The following is a 22,463-nucleotide window of genomic DNA, read 5'->3' on the forward strand; positions in this document are numbered from 1 at the left end:
GTAGGTGGATATTTTTGTCTTTGGTTTATCCTCTAGTTATTGAAGAGTGGATAGGATATTTAATAGTGGGTATTAACAGCTCTCAGACCTAAATGACCCCGAAACGAAGGTTGCTGTTTACACTGTGCAGTCACAATGTCAGAGGGAGCTGTGGGGTTGGATCCTAAGTTTATATGGACAGGGCTCTTTATAAGTGTGAGCTAGTTCTTAGGAACCTCTGACTTGCGGTCCTGCAGAAATTGGAGATGAACACCTTTGCCCAAAGAGGCAGTTATTACATAGTCCGTTCCCTATTAGGATCTGGGTTTTTGCTTTCCTCCATTCTTCTCTGTAGTCCTCAGTGGCTTTGTGCTAAGAAATCAAGCCTTTACTCATTTCTTCTATCAGTCCAACCAGAAACGCCACTTTGTGCTTTCTTGATACTGGGGTCCATTTGGTTTTCACTTAAGGTTTTTGCCTTGTTTGTGACTCACTTACCACTACACACACTTTAGACCTGATGCTGCCACTTCCTAACTGGGGCTCTTCCTCTGGAGCTTTTCCTTGATCCGTAAAAACATTTGGGTTGGTAAGTCTAAGTAGAGAAGGAAGGGGATGGACATGCAGGTTGCAAGAAGATAGGTCAAGACAGGACTTTCCTAGTAAGAACTATAGAAACACTGCTTTGACAGTGTGCTGACTTGGTGTGCAACTGAGAAGAGACTCAGTGGAGCATATGTGGGTTGTATCGATCCTGGACCAGGCTGACATCTGCTCTAGCTGGTGTCTCAGGTTCTCTCTTCTTGGTAGTACTGATGAAACTTGTAGAAGTTCCACCACCCTCATGAACTTGATCAAATCCAAATGACATTTTAATGGCAGTGAATGTTTCCTTTTAAATTAGCAACTGTAATTACCTAGATTCCCCTTTTCCTGTCTTCCTCTGCCTCATCTGCTTGTCTCTTCCTGTAAGTATCTGAATTAATTTTCCAGACTAACCAACTCCATTCTGTCAAGAACTGGAAGGCAAGGAGTATCAGACCCACACAAAGAGTAAATACCTTAGAGCGTATGAAGCTGCTCATTCTTTATTTGGAAATGGAAGCAAAGCTCTGAGAAGTCAGGTCACAGTCATTGTGGTCAGCAGCAGGACCACCCACAATGTAAGGAAGTTTGGGGTCTGTGCTCTAGAAATGCCTTAGGGATACCATCAAAAACATTAAGAACTTGCTCGTTCAAGGCTGGGGCTTATACCTTCCCAGGCATGACCTCTACAATTGATGGGTGCTCTTGACCACAGACATTCTAGTATCCATGACAAGGACCTACAGCTTGTGACAGTGGGAATTTCCAGCTCACTGGTAACTTCCTGGAGGCAGCAGTATCTTTGGCAGGAAGCCATCTCTTCTGTCACCTTGGCCACAAGGCCCTGCTCCAGGCCTTGAATTGATAATCCACAGGAGTGGACCCTTCTCCTGAGTCATTCCCTCCTGGAGAGGCAAGGATAGAAGAGGGCAGCTCTTAGGACCCATTGGCACCCTCAGTGTCCACCCCTGGCCTGGAGGTGCTGGCTCTGTCCTCTGGTGCTTTGGCGGTGGGCCTTAGGTCTGGATGCCTGCACGACAGCCTGGGCACCGGAAGTCGGCCTCCCTGGCAGCCTGAATGCTGCAACCAACACAGGCCACATGGAACCAGATGTCACAGCCATCACACTGAACCCAGGCCACTGTCTCTTCTTGGGGTAGGCAGCAACAAGGGGCTGCACAGGGCTCCCCGCCCCCAACTGCAGGGGGAGCCCTGGAGTTGCTCAGTGGGTGCTTCCGAGGACGCCCGCGTCGATTTCTGAAGGAAGGGACACAAAAACCAAGGTCACTGGAAACCTGTAGAAGCCTGGAACTTCTCCCCTGGATAACTGCAGAGGGACCCCATAGAGATTCACTAGACTAATGGTGAATCTGGCTAGCACAGCTAACCCAGATCTTGTCATCACAACAGGTGTTCCATCTCCCATCCCCACCACCCACGCATTTAGGTACATCTCAACCTAGGGCTCTAAAAGAACCAAAGGCAGTGAAATAAAGCCAAGTTCACTTACCCACTGGGTGTCGGCGGGGTTTTCTCTACGCGGAGTTTTTTCCTAGGCTCTGGCAGGACTGGTGAGGGGCTCTTGGGAGCCTCTCTCTCATCATCCAGTTCTTCCAACACGCGGTGAGCCGACTTCCTCCGGTTTCTTGGGGGTGGGGCAGAAGGGGCAGTCCCCACTTGCCCGGTGGGAGTGGGAATAGGCGGACTCTGTGGCCCACCCCCACTCCGTGAGAAGGTGAGGGGCTGCGAGTGGAGCTTGCTGAGGCTGCCAATGGAGTTAAGGATCAGCGTTGCTTTGGGGGCTGGGGAGAGGGTGCTGAGCGGACGCTGTGGAGCCCCCTGGGAGGGCAGCATGGGCCGGAAACCAACCCCGGTTCCCTCTTCTCCCCTAGACCGTGGGGTAGTAATGGCAGCAAAATCTTGAGGTTTGACTCGGACTTGCTGAAACAAGTAGAACTCTGAAGGGCTGGTTCCTGGGGGCCCTTCAGGGCCAAAGGTCAGAAGATCACCATCATTCAATTCCAGCCTGTGACCCCTTGGGAGTCGGACATTATTGACCAAAGTCCCTGTTGATTATGGGGCACCAGACAGATAAAGAGAACGACAAAAACAAACGACTGGTCAGCAGTGGAGAAATCTGGTCCTGTCTGGTTTTCTGGGAAATATGAGGAAGAACACATGCATGTCATGAAATCCTCACATTCTAAGTCCCTCAGTAAGTAGGTGTCATCAGATAAGAAACTCCCTGGGAGCTAAGAATTTTTTTTTTTCCTTATGCTCTCCCTCAAGGCACATGAAATGAACTTCCCTCAATCCACTGAGGTCTGGGTCTCAGAGATGCTCACTCTCAGTTCCAGTTAACAGCATAGCTCAGACTATCTGAGTTCAAATCCAAATTCCACCATTTACCTGTCACGTGACCCTGGACAAGTCAGCCTCTTTATGCTTCATTTTCTTTGTAAAATGAGGCATTTGTGCTCACCTATATTTAATGCACATAAAACAGTTCTTGGCGCATAATAATAAACAGGAAATGAATGTTGGCCAATTGAAGTTATCTAATCCCCACAACACTCCTCACTTTCAAAGACATATTTTAGCTAAGAGGAAACTAAGACCTAGAGAGGTGAAGTGGCAGGTCTGAGTGATGTTACCAGGGGCCAACAGCAGAACTCGTAAACCCAGGCCTCCTGAGGCTGCCTAACTGCCTCCAAGTCAGGGAGTAACGCCCATGTCCGGATGATTAAAAGATAATTCAACATAAAACACAACTGCCCTAAGGCAAGGACAAATGTCTAAACAATCTGGAAACTGAAGTCTAAGCTTGCCCCCTCACTGCCCACCATGGTCTCAGAACATCCCCACTGTGATGCCCCAGTCTGTGGATCTATCTCCCACCCACTCTATAAGCTAAACAGGATCAGCCCCACAAAGAGCTTCCGACACTGCACATTTCTGGTGGAAAGACAGAAGTCTGCATGACAACCGTCCATCCAACCTGATGGGGAGTTTGGGAGGCCAGCAGAGTCCCTGTGGAGTCTCTTAATTCATTCCAGCCCAAAACTGCGACTGCCCTGGCATAAGGCTGCTCTGCTCACTCCTCACCTTGGCTGCTGTGGTTCTCCAGGCTGACCCTCCAGTCATCACCCTGGCGCTCGGCATGCAGCTCTGCGTGGACCCCAGAAATGAAGCCTGGCTCGTGCTGTGGCCGCAGGGTCACATCACAGAGGTCGGCCCTGCAGCCCAAACGGTAGGTGCAGCCAGCTCCACTGGGGGGGTGGAAGGTGTGGAGATCGACACCCTTGCCGACCCCTATGCGCAGCAGCTGGAAGCAGGGCAGCATGGGCGGGGCCCCCTCGGCACCACCTCTTCACTTCAGGAATCCATCACCTTGTCCACTTTCCTGGGCCGTGCACAGCTGGCCTAAATTCACTTTCCGTCTGATGCAAACTTGAGCTATCCTTTGTGCAATTTCGACTTTGAGCACACTCCCTGAGTAGGGCAAATTCAGGGTGCACGGAGCCTAGGATGCGATGTAAAATTGGCTGTCAACAGCTTTGCAACGGAAAAAATTTGGTGAAAGTTCCAGTGTAGTGCAAAATAGAAGGCGTCCTGTGGCACGAAGTTGAATCGGATCCTCAGGCCGCAAAATATTCCAGGAGCCTTCAATCTGGGCAAGTCAACAATACATTAGGCAGCTTATAGGGAAATTCGAACTGTAGGTGTGGGGGGGCGGGGGAAGGGCGCTGCTTCTGTGTGATATACTAACTTGCCTCTTCAGTGTAATTTAGAGATGAGAAGCTTCTTCCTGTCAAACCTGCTTTTCCTAATAGAGTAACCCGCCTGCTAGCTCACGCTTCACTCTTCTAACCAATTCCTCATTCATAACTAGCTAGCTTGACCCCCAGTGGGAAATGTACTCAGTCACCCCTCAAAGGCAGTGCAAACGGGGCTCTACGTTGTCCAACAAAGTGGATCTAAACCCCTGCTTTCTGGTTTCTCCAGGTGGGATAAAAACAGAGGAAAGGGCTTCCCAGGATGATTCAAGACAAATCCAGCCTTTTCCCTCCCCGCCCCAGCCCGGATTCGTATCTACCGCGCTGTGCAGTCTCGGAATGGTTCCCTCTCCAGGTAATGCCAGCCTATGCCGCAGCCCAGGACCTCTCGGGATCGGCCGGGGTTGGTGCTCCTGCGGCTGTTTGACAGCGAAGAAGCCAGGGCCAGGAGGGGCGCGGTCTCCGCGCGCGCGCATCGTCGACCCCGCCTTCGGAATTCCCGGGTCCGGACTTCGAGCGGAGTGAGCGCGTCCCCCGAGCCGTTTCTGATTGGCCATCTCGTTTGCCTTCCTTCTCTCCATTGGGCGACGCGCTGGGATCTCCCGCCTTCCGCGTTTTCTGATTAGTTCACAAGTTTTCCCGGGTTCCCGGAGTTGGGAGGAGCCGCCAGGGCGCGGAGAAACCCCTAACGCCTTAATTGGGCCTGGCTTTAGACACTACTGCGCCTGCGTGCGCCGCTTCCCCGCCTCCTTCCGGAGAGGTAACCCTACAGGCTTAAGAGCGTCCCGCCAACCTGCCCGCTTTGCGCAGGCGCGGCCAGGGATCCAGGCAGCGACCGGGAGCTAGGTGTAGGGGGTGTGGCCAAAGGGCTGTGGGGTCTCTCGCGCTGGGTAAGGGGCATTCGGGAAGAGTCAGTTGGGGGCGGGAAGGGGCTGAGAGGGGGTGCGGGGGTGGGTTCAGGGGTCCACCGGGCGGAGGGGCGTAAGGGCAGGGTAAAGGAACAAATGAGGTGGTCAGAACAGCCTTAGAGCTCAGCGTCCAGCAGGGCGAAGACTCAGGAGGATCTGGGAGAGAGGAGGGAGGGAGTGCAGGCTACTGAGACATGAGAGGGTGAGGGGCCAGCATAATTCCTTCAGGATAAAAGCAAATAGTGATGTAGGGAGGGATAGGGATCCCAGATTGGGAGAAAAATAGATGAATTCGGGTGGGAGGGTGGGGAGATCTTGACAAGCCCTCTCTGCTCTAGGACTCTGGAGAGGCAGGTGGGAGGCAGGAATGGAAGCTGAGGGGACGATAGAGAGAAACTGAGTGGAAAGTTGCTGGCACGGTTTGGATAAGATGTCCGAAACTAGCTGGCTTTTCTGCTAAGGAGTCCAGGCTGCCTGGATTCCCCCAGGGGTTCTGGGGAGGCATTCTGTGCTACATGTGGCCGCATTCATCAGGGGCCAGGCCTTGGGTCAGCGCTCTAATAGGGAAGGACCCGGGAGTCATGGCTTGGTGGTGTCTGGATGGGCTTCCCCAAGGTCTTGGTGAGCCATGGAGAGAACTCTGGAGACTGGGCTCACGGCCCCTGCATCGCATACCTCAATTGTCACCTTCATCCAGGAACTGCAGAGACCATAGAAACTTAAGGAGGAGGGTAAAGGCACTGTCCAGAATTCTAAAAGTATGAGTAAAACTTCACAGCCCCTCAGCCTGTCTCAGTAAATTGTCTCCACCTCATGGCTGTTGCCATAGTCTGTCAGGAACCAGACTGAGACAAGCAAGGGATCTTGGGGTACTTCCTGCTTCTTTTGGGAAGTAGAATAAGAAAAGCTAAGAGTCGGATGGACCTGGCTGTTATTTAAGGATTATGACTTTGTTATTGTAGGGGCTCTCTTTTTGGAAGGAGGCCTGAAAATTGAATTGGAGTGTCTTTGTTTCTCCTATTGTTTAGGGGGGCATAGATGGCTGTACACCGACTCTAGAGACTTCAAATAATGTGGAGATGTTTCGACCTTCAGGTCAGTGGGACCTGGCATGGGGACTGGTGATTGTGTCTCCCTGGAGAACTGAGTACCTTTGTCCTTACGATTCTTTAGGTTCCACTGGGCTGATTCCCCCATCCCACTTCCAAGTTCGGCCCCTTCCAACACTGCCGAGAATGGCTCCCACATGGGCCTCAGACGCTCCCCTGGTCCAGCGCCCAACCCATCAAGATGTTTTAGAGAGGCGGCCAGACAACCAGAGACCTCAAGTTACCATGTGGGAACAGGAAGTTTCTGGCAAAGGGCAGGAACCAGAGTGGAGAGGCAGGTATGGATCTAATGTTACTGTTCTCTTGGGCTTGCTTGCCAATGACCCTTCTTGACTGTAATAGAGTCCTTACCCTCTTTCAACCCTTAGTTCCACAATTTGTTCATTTTTTTTTAGAAGCAATTGTTGGTGTCTACAATGCATAAATAATAGCAGTGTGCTAGATGCTAGGGACAAAGATAACAAAAATAAATAAGATATCCTGATATCAAAGAATTTTAAATCCTAAGGGAAGAAATTGGTTGACCCACAGCTGATTGTACTAAGCGTAGTATAAGGCAGGCTGAAGAAGTGTGGGCTGGGTATACAGACTGGGTGCTGTAGTAGTACGAGTTCATCTGGTGGAGCTGGCCATGCTCTCTGTCAGTGTGTTGTCTGTGAAAATTCTTATTCTTGATGTTTCATGTGAATCTTTTCCCAAATGTACTGGACCATCCGTCTGCCATTTTGTTCCTGAGCAGGATTGCAATTGGGTCTACTTTGGGCCCTGTCAAAGGGAAAGAAGGAGGATGATGAAAGGGGAGCGTGAGAGTGTCAGGGGATGGAGACTCTGTGGCTTGTTTGGCTACCCTCTAGGGGTCCTTTGTCCAGTCACTTAATTTCTGTAGGCTACAGATCCTGTAAAAAGGTGTTGGGGAGTCCAGTGGTTAGGATTCCAGGCTTTCACTGAAGGACACATGTTCAGTCCTTGCTTTGGGATCTAAGATCCCACAAGCTGCATGGCACAGCTGAAAAAAAATTTTTTTTACAGTGCTCTGGTTCTGGGCCTCAGTGAGGGAACTGTGTCAAGAATCATCTTATAAGCTGGTTTCAGCTCTCTAGAGGTTGGGACTTTGTGATTTATTGAGATGCTGCCATCTCAGACTTCTCATGCAGGATATCTAACAGTTAAATAATCTTAACTGGCGTCTGGCCTTGCCATACTGATACTGGAAGCCATCACCTCTCTTTGTACCTCCATCAAACTTTTCCCTGCCCTTAAGTCAGAATTCAGCAGTCTCAGTGTCCTTCAGACTTCTCCAATTCAGAATGTGTAGCCTAATGATGTGGAGAAGACGATAGCACCCCACTCCAGTACTCTTGCCTGGAAAATCCCATGGACGGAGGAGCCTGGTAGGCTGCAGTCCATGGGGTCGCTAAGAGTCGGACATGACTGAGCGACTTCACTTTCACTTTTCACTTTCATGCATTGGAGAAGGAAATGGCAACCCACTCCAGTGTTCTTGCCTGGAGAATCCCAGGGACGGGGGAGCCTGGTGGGCTGCCGTCTATGGGGTTGCACAGAGTCGGACACGACTGAAGTGGCTTAGCAGCCGCAGCAGCAGCAGCCTAATGACGTGCACGTGTGATGGTTAACACATCTGTCTGTATATTGCCTTCAAGAGAGGTTATGGTCCATGAACTCAGCTAGCTTTTCAGGTCCTGTGGACCCAGATACGCTTAGTAGGGCTGCCTTGAATGATGATGGTGACGGAATGCAGAGATCCCCATGGCCCAGCTTCATTCCCTGCATCCCTCCACATAGGAGCAGAGGGATCCTCTCCTCTTCTTTTGTCTCCATTCATGCCTTGGCCGCTCTCACCACCTGACTGACCTGTCCCACCTATGCTAACTTGTCTCTGAAGGTGCACGGAATTGGCAGGGTCACAGGCCCTGAGTCAGCAGGCTGAGCTGATCTCTCGACAGCTGCGAGAGCTGCGGCGGCTGGAGGAAGAGGTCCGGGTGCTACGGGAGACCTCGCTGCAGCAGAAGCTGAGGCTGGAGGCTCAGGCCGTGGAGCTGGAGGCACTGGCACGGGCGGAGAAGGCTGGCCGCGCTGAGGCTGAGGGCCTGCGTGCCGCCCTGGCTGGGGCCGAGGTTGTCCGAAAGAACCTGGAAGAAGGGAGCCAGCGGGAGTTGGAGGAGGTTCAGAGGCTGCACCAAGAACAGGTGAATGTGGGTGTGGGGAAGGCTCGGCTGCCCAGTGGGGAGCTAGGCTGGAGCTCCCCAGCAAAGAGCAGGTTTTGCCGAAAAGAGCGATGAGGTGTTTGGTGAAGGTAAAAAAATACAGGTGACCTGGAAAGAGGGAGAACTTGGGTGTGTTGTTCTTATTCAGATTGCCCTTTTCCGCTCAGACTCAGGTGACCTCCCATCCCCTGAAGCCCTGCTTCCTGTTCCAGGGGGAAGTAGTTTGTCTTCCAACTTTACTCCAGGTACCCAGTTCATCTGGGAGCATTGGGAAGGGGAGTGAGGGGTGTGGGAGGGGTCCTGAGGTAGACTGGGAAGGGGAGATAATTCAGTCAGCAGGCATGTGTCCGTACTCCCTCTTTGCCATTCCTGAGACAAGAGCTGGGACACTGGGGTGAGCAAATCAGTCAACTCTCTGTCCTCATGGGTGGAGCTGACAACCCAGTGGAAGACACACACATTCAGTGCCTTATTTAACTATAATTAATTACCTGTGATTGGGAGAAGTACCATGAAGGAGGACAAAGGAGCCCCACTGGTCGAGGGGCTGGGGAAGGCCACCCAACCAGTCGCTGTGTTCAGAAATGGAACCATAAAGATCCTGAAAGAAAATGAGGGTGAATTCCTTTGTGACTTGGGAATGGGAAAGACTTTCTACCTATGAATCAATCCAGAGCCATTAAAGAAAAGATTGATATATATTGACTTTATAATACCAAACTTAGGAATGACAGAGTAGAATCAGAGGGTAAATCATGGGCTTCCCTGGTGGCTCAGCTGGTAAAGAATCAGCCTGGAATGCGAGTGACCTGGGTTCGATCCCTGGGTTGGGAAGATCCCCTGGAGAAGGAAATGGCAACCCACTCCAGTATTCTTGCCTGGGAAATCCCATGGGCATTGGAACCTGACGTTATAGTCCATGGGGTCACAAAGCATCAGACACGACTTAGCAACTAAACAACAACAAAAGGGTGAATGACAAACTGGGGGAGAATATTTCCAGGTCATACCACAATAAAAAGTTAATATCCCTACTGTGTAATGTGTGCCTAGAAACCGATAAAGGAAGGACAGCAATCCAGTCGAAAAATGGACAAAGGGGGTCGTTCAAAAGAAAGCTCTTTTCAGTTCATGAAAGATGCTTAATGATAAGCAGTCGACATTTGTGTTAAATCAGAGTTGGCTGGTGGGTAGGCCTGCGGGGAGGCGATGGGCTGGTGCATGTGGATGTGCATGGGAGGGGGCCAGAGAGGCTTGAGCACAAGCGACAAGACAGGCTCTGGGGCTGTGCTGGAGTGTGAGGCCTTGGGCCCGTTCAACTTTATAGTTTACCTTAAGAGCAGTGGGCAACCATTGAAAGGTTTCAACAAGGAAATGACATGATCAGATTTGTATTTTATATGTAGAAGTTTTGTGATTCGTGTCCAAAAAGCTCACGGTGACTGTGGTATGGAGATAGGGCTAGAGGCAGGCAGGCTGGAAGTGAGGGCAGCCATTTCCACTCCTTCGCCCGCCACAGCATGACTCCTTCAGCGTATCTGACACCTTTACCACTGCTGGAGGTACTGTGAGAAAGAGACAAGCTCCTTGCCTTCCTGGCTTCCTTCCGGATGGCAGGAAGTAAATAGTAAGCAGGTGCAGAAGCAGGATCAGTTTGTAATGATAAGTGCAGGAAGGGCAGGAACAGATGACGGGACTGGGTCGGAGGTGGGTGGGGAGTAGCGGCCCCGGGAGGCGATGTCATGGAGATCTGAGGAGCTGGGGGAAGCAGGCCTCTGGGTAGACTCTGAGGTGGGAAGGAGCAGACTTGTTGGGAGTTCGGGGGGCGGATGATGAGAGAGCACTGTGGCTGCAGCAGAGTGGGCAGTGGAGAGACAGGATGTGAGCTCAGAGGCTAAGAGCTGGCAGAGGCCAAGGCATGACACAGACTTCACAGACCCAGGGCAGAAGCTGGTCTGAACACCGTGGGAAGCCACTGGAGGATTCTAAGACCGCTCAGAAGATTGTTGCCATTGTCCAGGCCAGAGATGAGGTGGTTTACCTCAGGCTGGTGGCCCTGGATATGGAGAGAAGTGACAGTATTCTGGGGGGAGGCCTGACAGGAGGTGCTGATGGCCTGGAGGGTGATGGGAAGTGAAGCGCCAAGGATGGTCTCTGTTTTGCTTTGTGCAGTTAGATGATTTCTCGGGTGATTGTCCAGGGCCACAGAAAGTGGGAGTGAAGGCCAATGATGAAGCAGGGGGTGGATTTGGAAAGCCCAAGTGTGGGCCAGCTGGCCCCTGCTGAGTCCTCCCTTCTCTCTGCAGCTCTCTTCCTTGACCCAGGCTCACCAGGAGGCCCTTTCCGGTTTGACCAGCAAAGCTGGGAGCCTGGAGAAGTCTCTGAATAATCTGGAAACCCGAAGGTCAGGGGAAGCCAAGGAGCTAGCTGCGGCCCAGAGGGAGGCCGAGCTGCTGCGGAAGCAGCTGAGGTGAGTTCCGGGGGGTGGGCGACCCAAGGAGGATCTGGCAGTTGGTGGGGTGGTGGGGAAAGTGGGTGTCCAGGGTGGCCCCCTGATGGCTCCTCTGCTCCCACCCCAACCCTAGCAAGACCCAAGAGGACTTGGAGGCTCAGATGACCTTGGTTGAGAACCTGAGGAGGTATGTGGGGGAGCAAGTCCCTCCGGAGGTCCACAGCCAGGCATGGGAATCAGAGCGACAGGAACTTCTAGAAACTGTCCAGGTGAGAGTGCTCGGCCTGGGACGGAACACGAGGGCTCAAGTCCTGGGCAAGGGCCCCTGGAGAAGAACATAGGCCCTGGGAGAAAAGGCAGTGCCGTGGAGGGGTGCACAGGTTGGGCGCCACCGGAGGGCCACTGGCAGACCTGATGGAGGTGGCTGCCCGCTGTCCCCACCCCACCCGCAGCACCTGCAGGAGGACCGGGACAGCTTGCACACCACCACCGAGCTGCTGCAGGTGCGCGTGCAGAGCCTCACACACATCCTCTGCATGCAGGAGGAGGAGCTGGCCCGGAAGGTAGGCCCCTGGCCCAGGCCCCTCGGCCCCTGTGCGCGGGAGGGGTTGGTGTGCCATTCCCAGAACCTGCTGACATCTTTCTTCCCCTGAACACCTCTCCTTGCTGTGGCTCCTGATGCCAGGGCCAGATAGGAGAAACCAGACCCACCTCCTTCCTCTGCTCCCCCAGGAGCCCGCACTCCCTGCTTCCTCCATCTGCAGGTTCAGCCTTCAGACTGCCTGGAGCCCGAGTTCACCAAGAAGTGCCAGTCCCTGTTGAAGCGCTGGCGGGAGAAGGTGTTTGCCCTCATGGTGCAGCTGAAGGCCCAGGAGCTGGAACACAGAGAATGCGTGGAGCGACTGAAGGGACAGGTTGCCTGGAGCCCACTTCCTCCTGTGCTCTCCCCCAGCTCCCTGCTCCTTGTGGAAGGGATGGCGTTTATTCAACAGATACTTGGGGGGCTCCCCTGTGCTGGCTGCACAGCCCTGAGCAAAGGTTTACAAAGAACTGCTCTTGTAAGGCTTACACTGTGAGGTGGGCCAGCCTTAGGTAGGGTGGTCGGGGACAGCCTCTTCCAAGAGGTGACAATGTTCAAGGACCCGTGGGTGGCATGGGCCGAGGCTGTGGGTCCTTATGGGCAGGTCACAGGGCAGTTCCTCAGGGTGTGGGCACATGGAACATGCTTCTGGAAGGAAACCTGGACTCAGACTCCATTCTCAAGAACTGGGCTTCTTGTCTCTCAGTGTGGCCTTCTTTCAGAGACCTCTGCACCTGCCCCTGCCTTCCCAATGCTTCCCCCACCCCCACCTTACAGCTTTCTGCTCTGGACCTGCCTCCTCTCCTTCCCCAGGTGGCAGAGCTCCAGGAAAGAGTGGAAACCCAGTGCCAGGAGCAGGCCATCCTGCAGCGCTCCCTGCAGGACAAAGCTGCCGAGGCGGAGGTGGAGCGGATGGGCGCCAAGGTCAGTGTCTAAGACGGGCAGAGGCTGAGGGATGGTAGGGAGACCTCAAGCAGGGACCCCCTTCTTTACCTCACCCTTCCTAGGCCCTGCAGATGGAGCTTAGCCGCGTTCAGGAGGCCCGGCGCCGCAGGAAGCAGCAGGCAGCCCCAGCGGAGGAGCAGCTGAGGCTTGTGGCCAGTGCTGTCAGCAGGTATCTGGGGTGAGGGTGGGTGGAGTAGCATTCCTGCTTCCTTCCCCAGCTTCCTGGGCATCTTGAGGTTTAAGAGCCTCGGGCAAGTGGGGCTGGAAGGCTGGTCGTCTGGAGGGAGCAGGGCTGGATGTATCTAACCCTGTAAAAGTCTGTGTTTGTTTTCTATGGGGCACCCCCCCACCTCCACCTTGCCACATTCTCACCAGGGTCACTTGTTATGACTCCTACCCACTGCATGTTTGGCTGAGATGAGGTTAACTTCCTCCTGCAGTTAATAACAGCTTGAGCTAAACAGAGCACCTAGTAGGAAATGCAAGAGATGCGGGTTTGATCCCTGGATCATGAAGGTCCCCTGGATCGTGACGATCCCCTGGAGGAGGGCATGGCAACCCACTCCAGTATTCTTGCCTAGAGAATTCCTTGGACAGAGGAGCCCGATGGGCTACAGTGCATGGGGTTGCAAAGAGTCAGACACGACTGAAGTGACTTAGCACAACACAGGAGGATCGCCACCTTCAGAACTGTTCAAAGTTGGGGAGTATAGACACTTGATCTTTCTTTCTTTCTTTAAAATTTTGCAGGCAGGTCCTGTTGAGTTGGAAAAAATTTAACCTATTTTTTTTCTTTTAAAGTTGACCCACAGGCATACCTTGTTTTATTGTACTTTGCTTGATCATTCACAGATATTGCATTTTTTACAAGCTGAAGGTTTGTGGCAACTGCGTTGAGCAAGTCTATTGGCGCTATTTTTCCCCAACAGCGTTCTTTTCAAACTAATGCTGTTTTTAAATGTTTAGTTGTTTTTTAAAACATAGTGCTATTGCACACTTAATGGACTACAGTATGGCATAAACATAGCTTTTATAAGCGCTGGGAAACCAGAAAATCTATTTGACTTTTGCTTTGCGGTTCTGCTTTGCCGTATTTGCTTTGTTGCAGCGGTCTGGAGCTAAACCCACAGTATATCCGAGGTCTGCCTCTACTTGCTTACTAGATATTCCGTCTGTTAATAAAGCGTATGCCAGTTTCCTTTTTAATCAGTTGCAAGCCTGTCTCTCATACCAACTTCCGAGTGTTTCCTTCACAGCTATTGTTGTAGAACCTTTAGAAACTAGATTGCTGAGGGGATGCGCAGGTTTCTTTGCACAGGTAACAACCCTTCCTCGGCTTTGGATGTCGGCTTCAGCTTCTCTTCCCCTTGGGTTGATCCCCCTTCCTTACTTTCTCCATGTATGTAGCAGCGCAGGATAGAGGGGTTGAGTCTTTTTGGAAATGAGGTGGGGTTGAGGATTTGGTGACCTTGTGTCCTCTCCAGCTTTCAGACCTGGCTCCAGGGCACCGTGGCCGAGGTGGAACGCGCCGCAGCCCAGCTGCCCAGCCTCAGCAGCCGAGTCAGCTACGCCGTCCGCAAGGTCCACACCATTCGGGGTGGGTAGGGCAACTGCCAGCCCTGCCCCTGCCCCTGCCCCACCAGCTCTCTCATCCTACACCTACCCTCCTGCCTCCTCCCCAGTCCGAGCATCTCCTTACGCCCCTGTTTCCCCTCCTCTCTGCAAACGCACCTCTCACACTCTATGCCTTTTCTCCCCAGGCCTGATGGCTCGAAAAGTGGCCCTTGCTCAGCTGCGCCAGGAGAGGTGAAGTCCGGGCCACTTTAGATTTACTGAGGGGCAGGAGTGGGGCTTTAGGGTGTTGGTTGCTGGGACCTGAAAAACACAAGGATGGAGGAAGGATAAGGGCTTAGGGGTCAGGCAGCTGGGTGATTTCCCCCATCTCTGTTTCCCTTCCTGTCTCAGCTGCCCGCCACCTCCACCGACCACAGACATGAGCCTTGAGTTGGAGCAGCTGCGGGAGGAGCGGAACCGTCTGGACGCAGAACTGCAGCTGAGTGCCCACATCATCCAGCAGGAGGTGGGCCGGGCCCGGGAGCAAGGTACGCCTGGTGCTTGCAAGTCAGTGAGCATGAGCCGGGGGGCCAGAGTCAGGGGGCCTTAGGGAGGAATAGGAGGAGGGAAGAGCTGGGGTCTAGGGCAGGGAGGAACCTGAGTGGGCACCTCCTCTTCCCAGGGGAGGCAGAGCGGCAGAAGCTGAGCGAGGTGGCCCAGCAGCTGGAGCAGGAGCTGCAGCGCACGCAGGAGTCGCTGGCCAGCCTGGGGCTACAGCTGGAGGCAGCTCGCCAGGGCCAGCAGGAGAGCACGGCAGAGGCTGCCAGCCTCCGGAAGGAGCTGACCCAGCAGCAGGAGATCTATGGGCAAGGTGTGCAGGAGCGGACAGGGGCAGTCCCGGGGTTGGGAGTGGTGGGCACCATAAGCCCAGGCTCCCCTGATGCCCTGTGTGCACCTCCACCCCAGCGCTGCAGGAGAAGGTGGCCGAAGTGGAAGGTCGGCTGCGGGAACAGCTCTCAGAATCAGAGAGGAGACTGAACGAAGCTCGTAGGGAACACACCAAGGCTGGTGAGAGTGGCTGGGATGCACGTGGGCTTCCAAGAAGGAGGAGGTGTTGAGGCATGAGATTATTGTCAAAACTATTTTGAAAGCTTTTTCTGTTTGAAGTGTGCAAGTCATGAAGTTATCAAGGAAGATGAATTCTCAAGTGGTAAACACACTTGTATAGCCAGTGCCCAGATCAAACAATAGCACTTGACCAGCCCCAGATCCCCCCAGCTCCTCCCAGTCACCCCCTTCCACAGAGGCAACGTGACATGCCAACGATTACCCCCAATTCTTATTGGGAAGAATTTCAAACACTTAGCCAAGTTAAAAGAATCATGTAATGGATACTCATCTGCCTTCTCCAGTGAGAGCAGCATTTTATAACCTTTGATCACATTTCCTGTTTATCTGTATATTTACACATATTGATATATATACATTTGGGGGGGCAGTTATTGAGAGTAAGCTGTAAACAACCTGACTATTCAGCTGCATCTCCCACAAGGAGAATATTTTCCTATGTAACCTCAATACTATGGTCACACTTTAAGAAAATGAATTGCACAAAATCTGATATCCAGTCCCCATTCAGATTTCCCCTCCAGTCCTCCAGGAAGCTTCAGGGATGGGGGAGGTACTTTGGGTTCATAGAGTCACAAGATTCTAGAGCGTCAGCCACCCCTCTGTCTATACAGAAGAGACTGAATGCCACAAAGTGTCCGTGGCTCCCTGAGTCACAGAGCTGGGGACCCCGTGTGCCGCCCATCCTTCTAGGCTTGTGTTCTCACTGCCTCGCAGCCTCTAGGCTGCCAACACACATCCCCTCTGTGGCCTGGCTTTCCTGCAGTGGTCTCCCTACGCCAGATCCAGCGCAAAGCCACCCGGGAAAAGGAGCGGAACCAGGAGCTCCGGCGCCTGCAGGATGAGGCCCGGAAGGAGGAGGGGCAGCGGCTGACCCAGCGCCTGAAGGAGCTGGAGAGGGACAAGAACCTCATGCTGGTAGGAGGCGGAGAGACTGGGCCCTTCATGGGCTGGTTGGGGAACAGAGCTGTGGAGAGGGGAGGGGGCCCTGCCTGGGCTCGGTGGCGTTTAACCCTCTCCTTCCCAGGCCACCTTGCAGCAGGAGGGTCTCCTCTCCCGTTACAAGCAGCAGCGACTGTTGGCAGTCCTTCCTTCCCCATCGGATAAGGGCGTACCTGTGGAGCCCAGCCCGAAGCCCTCAGAGTCGTCAGCACCCATACCCCCGGCAGTGGCCGTCTGCACCAAGGAGTCCATCAAAGGTAAGGGACGGAGGGCAGGGGGACCCTGGGAACCTTTCCTCCAGGCACTCTGCAGGGCTTGAGCCTTGTTCTCTGTGACGCTGGAGGCCCACAGCCTGCCTTGGGCCAAGAGCTTTCTCCCTTATAACCCTCCCACATCTGGTAGCAGCCCTGTTCCTCAGCACTGTGACTGACAGCCTTGTCCACCTCCTGTCCCTCCAGGATCCCTTTCTGTCTTGCTCGACGACCTGCAGGGCCTGAGTGAGGCCATTTCCAAAGAGGAAGCCATTTGTGAAGGGGACAGCCAGACCTCTTCTTCAGTCTGCCTCTGACCAGCTGTGAGGACCAGGAGGATGAGGATGGAAGGGGAATGGGTCGGGAAGGAGACTTCCTTCAGCCGCCCTCGGGGACACCAGCCGCCAAGATGTCATGAATTCTCCCGTGGCTCAATAAAGATGACAACAGTAGGAGTCGTGGTTTGGACAATTCTCTCTGGGAATATATGTAAATTTTCTCCCTGTAGCCTCTCTTGTCTGGGAAATGTGAGAACCAGTCCCTCATACAGCTCTTCCTGTAGATGGTTCTGTTTTCAAAATCCCTTTCCTAGGCTGCCCAGGAAGTTTTTGGAGAAGCTCCAGGTTTTGTTTTATTCTTAACTTTAGTTTTAAAACTACCTCTGGAGAATGGTCAGGGCAAGGGCACAAGGCAGATAAAACATTCACGTGCTCAGCAGGAATCACAGAGCCAGGCAGCGTCCTGCCTTGAGGGGGCCACTGGTGGGTTTGATTAACGGGTGGGTCCCTGCTCCCAAGACACTTGCCTTCTGGTGGGAGAGACAGACAACGGGCAGGTACCTACATGAACAAATGAATGTTTCAAACAAGTGCTGTGAAGAGGAAAAAAATGATAGTGACATGGTAGAAACTAGCTGTGTGGGGAGGGGTGGCTTTAGATGAGGGGACAGGCAGGGCTTCTCTCAGGAGGGATGTGCTGCTGGGGCCAGACTGCGGTAAGGAGCGGGCTGTGCAGCCATCTGGGAGAAGCACCAGGACGGACAGGTCCTGAGGGTGGGGGGAGCCCAAGGGAGGGTGCCGCAGGGAGAGGCCAGGCCTGGTGGAGCTTGGGTTTTACTCTAAGTCAATAAAAAGCCCTTGGAGGGAGGTCCCTGGTGGTCCAGTGGCTGAGACTCCACGCTCCCAAAGCAGGGGGCCCGGGTTCAGTCTCTGGTCAGGGAACTAGATTTCTGCATGCCGCAACTAAAGGTCCTGTATGCCACAACTCAGACCTGGTCCAGCCACATTAAATAAATAGCACTGGGAGTACTTTTTAAACTCAGAACAGCCACACAATTTGACTTACATATTTAAGAGACCTATCAACTGGCTGTGGAGGACGGGTTTGGGGGCATGGGATGAGGAAAGAGAGGAATAAAGTCTTTGAAAAACTGAGCCACAGGGGACAGTTGTATTCCTGGCCACTGGGGAGCAGACCAGGTTGTGGAGGAAGTGAGTTCAGTTTTGGACATTTGCTTCCGAGCGGCTTGTGGGACATCCTCACAGAGGAGTCCTTGCTGCAGAAAAGTTCACGGGGCATCTCTGAGCGAATCAGACCAGACAGACTGACGTTTGAAGGATGAGGGGAGAGAAGGGGGCTGCAGAGAGTTCCCACCAAGGACCAGGGGAAGGGCAGTGAAGATGCTAGAGGGAGGCGGAAGAGGCTGTGGTGCCAGGGGGCGGCTGAGGCAGCTTCTTCCAGAGCCTCTGGGTGTGACTGACTGGAACCAGCCCTGGGGTGGGGAGAAGGAATCAGGATGTCTTGTACTTCCTCCTTCAGCTGCAGTCAGCCCAGGTGGCTCCTGGATGAAATTCCTCATGTGTCACTACTCGGGAGGCCCCCTTCGTGCCTGGAGAAGGTGTATGCTGGGGAGCGCAAATTCCAGGAAGAACTGAGCCCCAAGAGAGGGTTCACCCTGGAGTGGGTGGCGGAGGCTCGGTTTACCAGCTGAGATGGCCCTGGCTGTGTCCCAGGTGTTCAAGAGAGCACCCCCGCCCATCCTCTCCCTCCTTGTCCCCCCAGTTGCCCGCCCTCTGCCCCGCATCCTGCCTCTCAGCCCCTGTAATTACACTGCTTCCCCACGCATGCTTGCTGCCATTCCTTGGCTTCCGGGGACCTCGAAGGATGAGAGGTAGGAGTCCCTGTTATTAGGGTTCGCTGCAGGGTGTGTATGAAGGGGGACATGAAAACAAGGGTGGGGTGAGCAAGGTCTAGGTCATCGATAGAGCCTGGGTGGCTGGGTCCTGAGCTGAGGGACTAAAATGAGGGACGCCACCATCAGCGGTTACGCACCAGCCGTGGCCTTCCAGACGGGTTTGACCAGTCAGGTTTGGATGCAGTTCCTTGTGTGACAGGGCCGGCCCCTCCCCAGAGATCAGCCTCCATCACTCCCTCCTCCCCTATAAAGCCTCTTAGGGCTCCCAGACTCCCAGACTCAGGTGACCCCTGACTTTGGGGGCCAGGAGATAGCCAAGATGCTCAACTGGAAACTCCTGGGGATCTTGGTCCTTTGCCTGTTTGCTGGAGGTGAGCTGGGAACAGAGGCCCGGAGGATGATTTGGGGTGATCTGGGACAGTCAGGATGAGGCTAGGCTGAGATGGATGCGTAAGGACGGGGAGATTCTAGGAGATCCTGGGAGATGCATGTGAGGGGAAGAGTTAAGGGGATGGAGGTGATGTGAGTAGGTTCATTTTAGCACAGAATAAACTGCTGGTTTGGCTTTAGCTCCATGTGGTGATTTAGATCAGCATTCAGGGGTGCAGGCAAGTGTTCATCAGAGCTGGGGTCTCTGTTATGGGGGAGAAGGTTATTGTAGAGATGGGGTCTGGGTGCTACATGGGGCCTGGGTATAGATAGTTTTGGACCTCAGACATGTATAGGGGTTCTGCCAGTGGTGTGTCCCAAACAGGGTTGGATGGAGTTTATAGTGGAGGAAGGGAGGTCACGTCAGTTTAAAGTTGGTTCAGTCAGTAGTTCAGGACAGGGTTTCATATCATTTTAAGATCATGTTGGTATTCTGCGAATGTGTGGAGAGTTACTTTTGAGTTTTGTTTGTAGAATCAGCTCAGGCTGTGGTCCATCACAGAGAGGTGATGCTCCTGGGGTCCTAGCTGCTGGGAGAGGGGGGACCCTCACAACCTCTTACCTTCCTTCTTCTTCCTCTACAGGCATCTCAGGCAGTGGAGACCACCCTTCCCCCTCATCCAGAGAGATCTCAGAGGAGGAGGGCCCTCCACCATTGCCTCAGGGCCCCCCAATCCCTGGTGACCCCTGGCCAGGGGCACCCCCTCTCTTTGAGGATCCTCCACCTCCAGGCCCCAATCGTCCCTGGAGAGACCTGCCTGATTCTGGAGTCTGGCCTCCTGAACCCCCTAGAACTGATCCCCCTCAACCTCCTCGGCCTGACGACCCATGGCCCGCAGGACCCCAGCCTCCAGAAAACCCCTGGCCACCTGCCCCTGAGGTGGACCACAGATCTCACGAGGAGCCAGACCTTGACCCACCCAGGGAGGAGTACAGATAACGGGCCCCCAGAGGCATCCTGGACCTCTGCTCTCAAACCCGTTTCTACCCTTCTGACTCCCCTTGAATTCTCCCCAATTTAGCGTTGACTCCTTAATTCCTTTCCTCATTCCTTCAGTTTTATTCTGAAGATGTTGTGCATATTTTCTGTCCCCTCTTGAGATCAGTATTTAAGCCCCACTTTCCCTCTCCTTTTTTCTCTGACAGCAGAACATCCCTACCTCCACCTCCCAGCTCCTCTTCCCCACCCCTGGAACTCAGGAGCAGGGCTGGCAGCACTATGTTCTCTCTGCTGCCACCTGGTGGCCAACCACTGGGAACTGTCAGGAGCCGATGATGCTTCCATGAAATGGAAAAATAAAATACCATAATTTCTTAATTTTGACTCTAGGTTGCTTCTTTGCCAATGAGCAGGTCTTTGAATGTTCAGATGCATTTGTCACAGGCACAAACCTACAGAGATCTGGAAGTCATCTGAGTTCCTGTCTTGCCCATATGCATAAGGATGGGGACTCAGCAGGAGGAAGGTTGGAAATGCAACTATCAAGAGTAACAAGGAAATTCAGACCCATTCTGAGATCCCTATTTTGGAGAATGAGAAACCAAGTTAAGTCTCTCTTTAATTAGCTGACGGTTTGCCTACTCTGAGTGAACATGATAACTCTCCATGGGCTTTCATGGGCAGGACCAGGTTTTAATGAGGATCAATTTCCACAAACGTATGTGTTCCTTCCTAAAATGAATTTTCTTGAGAACTGTGTTTTCCATGTGCCTCTATTAACTGTTCTCCCACTAGACAGAGGAAGGCTGAGCTCTCTCAACCGCTGTGAACTGGACCACAGTGCTCTTTCTGGAGCTGGTAAATGAAGTCAATGGAAAACAAGAACCAGCCCTTTCCATCTCATTAAGAGATGTGTTTTCAGTAAAATTTACTTTTTTGTTTAATCACTGTCAATATTTGTTCAGTTCAGTTCAGTTACTGAGTCGTGTCCGGCTCTTTGCAACCCCATGGACTGCAGCAAGCCAACTTCCAGAGCTTGCTCAAACTCATGTCCATTGAATTGATGATGCTATCCAGCCATCTCATCCTCTGTCGTCCCCTTCTCCTCCTGCCCCCAATCCCTCCCAGCATCAGGGTCTTTTCAAATGAGTCAGTTCTTCGCATCTTGTGGCCAGAGTACCAGAGTTTCAGCTTCAGCATCAGTCCGTCCAATGAATATTCAGGACTGATTTCCTTTAGGATTGACTGGTTTGATCTCCTTGCTGTCCAAGGGACTCTCAAGAGTCTTCTCCAACACCACAGTTCAAAAGCATCAATTCTTTGGTGCTCAGCTTTCTTTAGAGTCCAACTCTCACATCCATACATGACCACTGGAAAAACTATGGCTTTGACTAGTCAGACCTTTGTCAGCAGAGTAATGTCTCTGCTTATTAATATGCTGTCTATGTTGGTCATAGTTTTTCTTCCAAGGAGGAAGAGTCTTTTAATTTCATAAAAATTGTTGTAGTTTTGATCAGTTGCATCTTTTAATAATTGTAATTTTAAATCCAGGACAGAGTAATTGTTTTTAATACTTATAGTCTTATGGTCACACAAAGTAAATTTAAATTTATGTACATATTTTTGTTAGAGATATACAATAAAAGACTTTCCCCAAATACACTAAAATACAAAAAAAGTGATGCGATGGAGAAAAAAATACAGGGAAATGAAATGGGAAGAGGAACTAGAAAGACAAATGAGGTAAATTTGCTGACTGGCTAATGGATTTGTTCACTTATGTAAAGGGTGTTAATGAACATGAAAGGGCTCTGTGTTATATTCCATCCACTAGATTTAAAAGAGTGATATGACTTTCTAAATATATAAGTATTTACAATTCCCCAGAAAGTGTGTCCTTTCAAGTATTTAAACTTGATTAAATATCTTAGTTGTTGACTTTAAAATGTGTAAAGGGTACATAGTTTCCCCAAATTCTTTCAGAGTGTATCTGAGCAGGAAAGCTGGAAGGGGTGGGGCCTAGAGATCCCAATGGCCTAGGGTCAGTCAAGTGGCTGGCTGTGTGGGATTGAAGAGGGGCTGAGAGAAATGAGGGCCCCTTGGCTTTAAAATCCACCCCTTAGGACTCAGTTTGCTTATGTGATAACTCCCATCAAAACCTACATGTGATTGATTTGAAAAACAAAACAAAAACAAACAACAAAAGACCATCTAAATTGAGAATTTGGAAATAATCTTAAAACTGGTAAGAACAGTGGAGGTTGAGTGTGTAATTTAATAAGCTTCAAAGTAGACTAGATTCAACCATTACCTAATACTCTCAATATATCCTCCAATGTTAGGTGCCACATGGTAATACAAGGAACAAAAATATACAGTTCCCACTCTCAGGAAGCCAAAATCAGGGGAGACAGAATCTACATGCAAAGTTAAATAACAATGTCACAGACTGTAAGGGTGCACTAA

General features: G+C 52.2%; 3 protein-coding genes across 11 annotated transcripts; 2 read left to right on the forward strand and 1 right to left on the reverse strand.

The window, feature by feature from the left end:
- Nucleotides 1–1,037: 1,037 nt before the first annotated feature.
- Nucleotides 1,038–5,094, reverse strand: TCF19 (transcription factor 19). Its single transcript, XM_069564329.1, has 4 exons — nt 4,661–5,094; nt 3,670–4,234; nt 2,075–2,630; nt 1,038–1,821 (listed from the first exon to the last, which is right to left on the reverse strand). The coding sequence occupies exons 2-4, from the start codon at nt 3,905–3,907 to the stop codon at nt 1,581–1,583; spliced, it is 1,035 nt and encodes a 344-aa protein (XP_069420430.1). The 5' UTR covers nt 3,908–4,234; nt 4,661–5,094; the 3' UTR covers nt 1,038–1,580.
- CCHCR1 (coiled-coil alpha-helical rod protein 1) lies at nt 4,986–16,886 on the forward strand. 9 transcript variants are annotated; one of them, XM_069564326.1, is made up of 18 exons: nt 4,986–5,100; nt 6,277–6,343; nt 6,422–6,635; nt 8,261–8,564; nt 10,889–11,052; nt 11,168–11,303; nt 11,487–11,597; nt 11,799–11,948; nt 12,428–12,538; nt 12,622–12,728; nt 14,044–14,156; nt 14,320–14,365; nt 14,525–14,661; nt 14,796–14,984; nt 15,080–15,181; nt 16,008–16,159; nt 16,269–16,440; nt 16,642–16,886. In XM_069564326.1, the coding sequence occupies exons 2-18, from the start codon at nt 6,328–6,330 to the stop codon at nt 16,749–16,751; spliced, it is 2,334 nt and encodes a 777-aa protein (XP_069420427.1). In that variant the 5' UTR covers nt 4,986–5,100; nt 6,277–6,327; the 3' UTR covers nt 16,752–16,886. The 9 variants fall into 9 exon arrangements, 5 of the variants coding, with proteins under 5 accessions (XP_069420427.1, XP_069420425.1, XP_069420429.1 ...); XM_069564324.1 differs by having other exon boundaries at nt 5,080–5,230; XR_011251448.1 differs by having other exon boundaries at nt 5,085–5,230; nt 15,935–16,159.
- A 701-nt stretch (nt 16,887–17,587) lies between these two features.
- PSORS1C2 (psoriasis susceptibility 1 candidate 2) lies at nt 17,588–20,356 on the forward strand. Its single transcript, XM_069564330.1, has 2 exons — nt 17,588–18,999; nt 19,642–20,356. The coding sequence occupies exons 1-2, from the start codon at nt 18,948–18,950 to the stop codon at nt 19,995–19,997; spliced, it is 408 nt and encodes a 135-aa protein (XP_069420431.1). The 5' UTR covers nt 17,588–18,947; the 3' UTR covers nt 19,998–20,356.
- Nucleotides 20,357–22,463: the final 2,107 nt, after the last annotated feature.

The sequence above is a fragment of the Ovis canadensis genome, chromosome 20 (assembly GCF_042477335.2).
Source record: "Ovis canadensis isolate MfBH-ARS-UI-01 breed Bighorn chromosome 20, ARS-UI_OviCan_v2, whole genome shotgun sequence".
Lineage (NCBI taxonomy): Eukaryota > Metazoa > Chordata > Mammalia > Artiodactyla > Bovidae > Ovis > Ovis canadensis.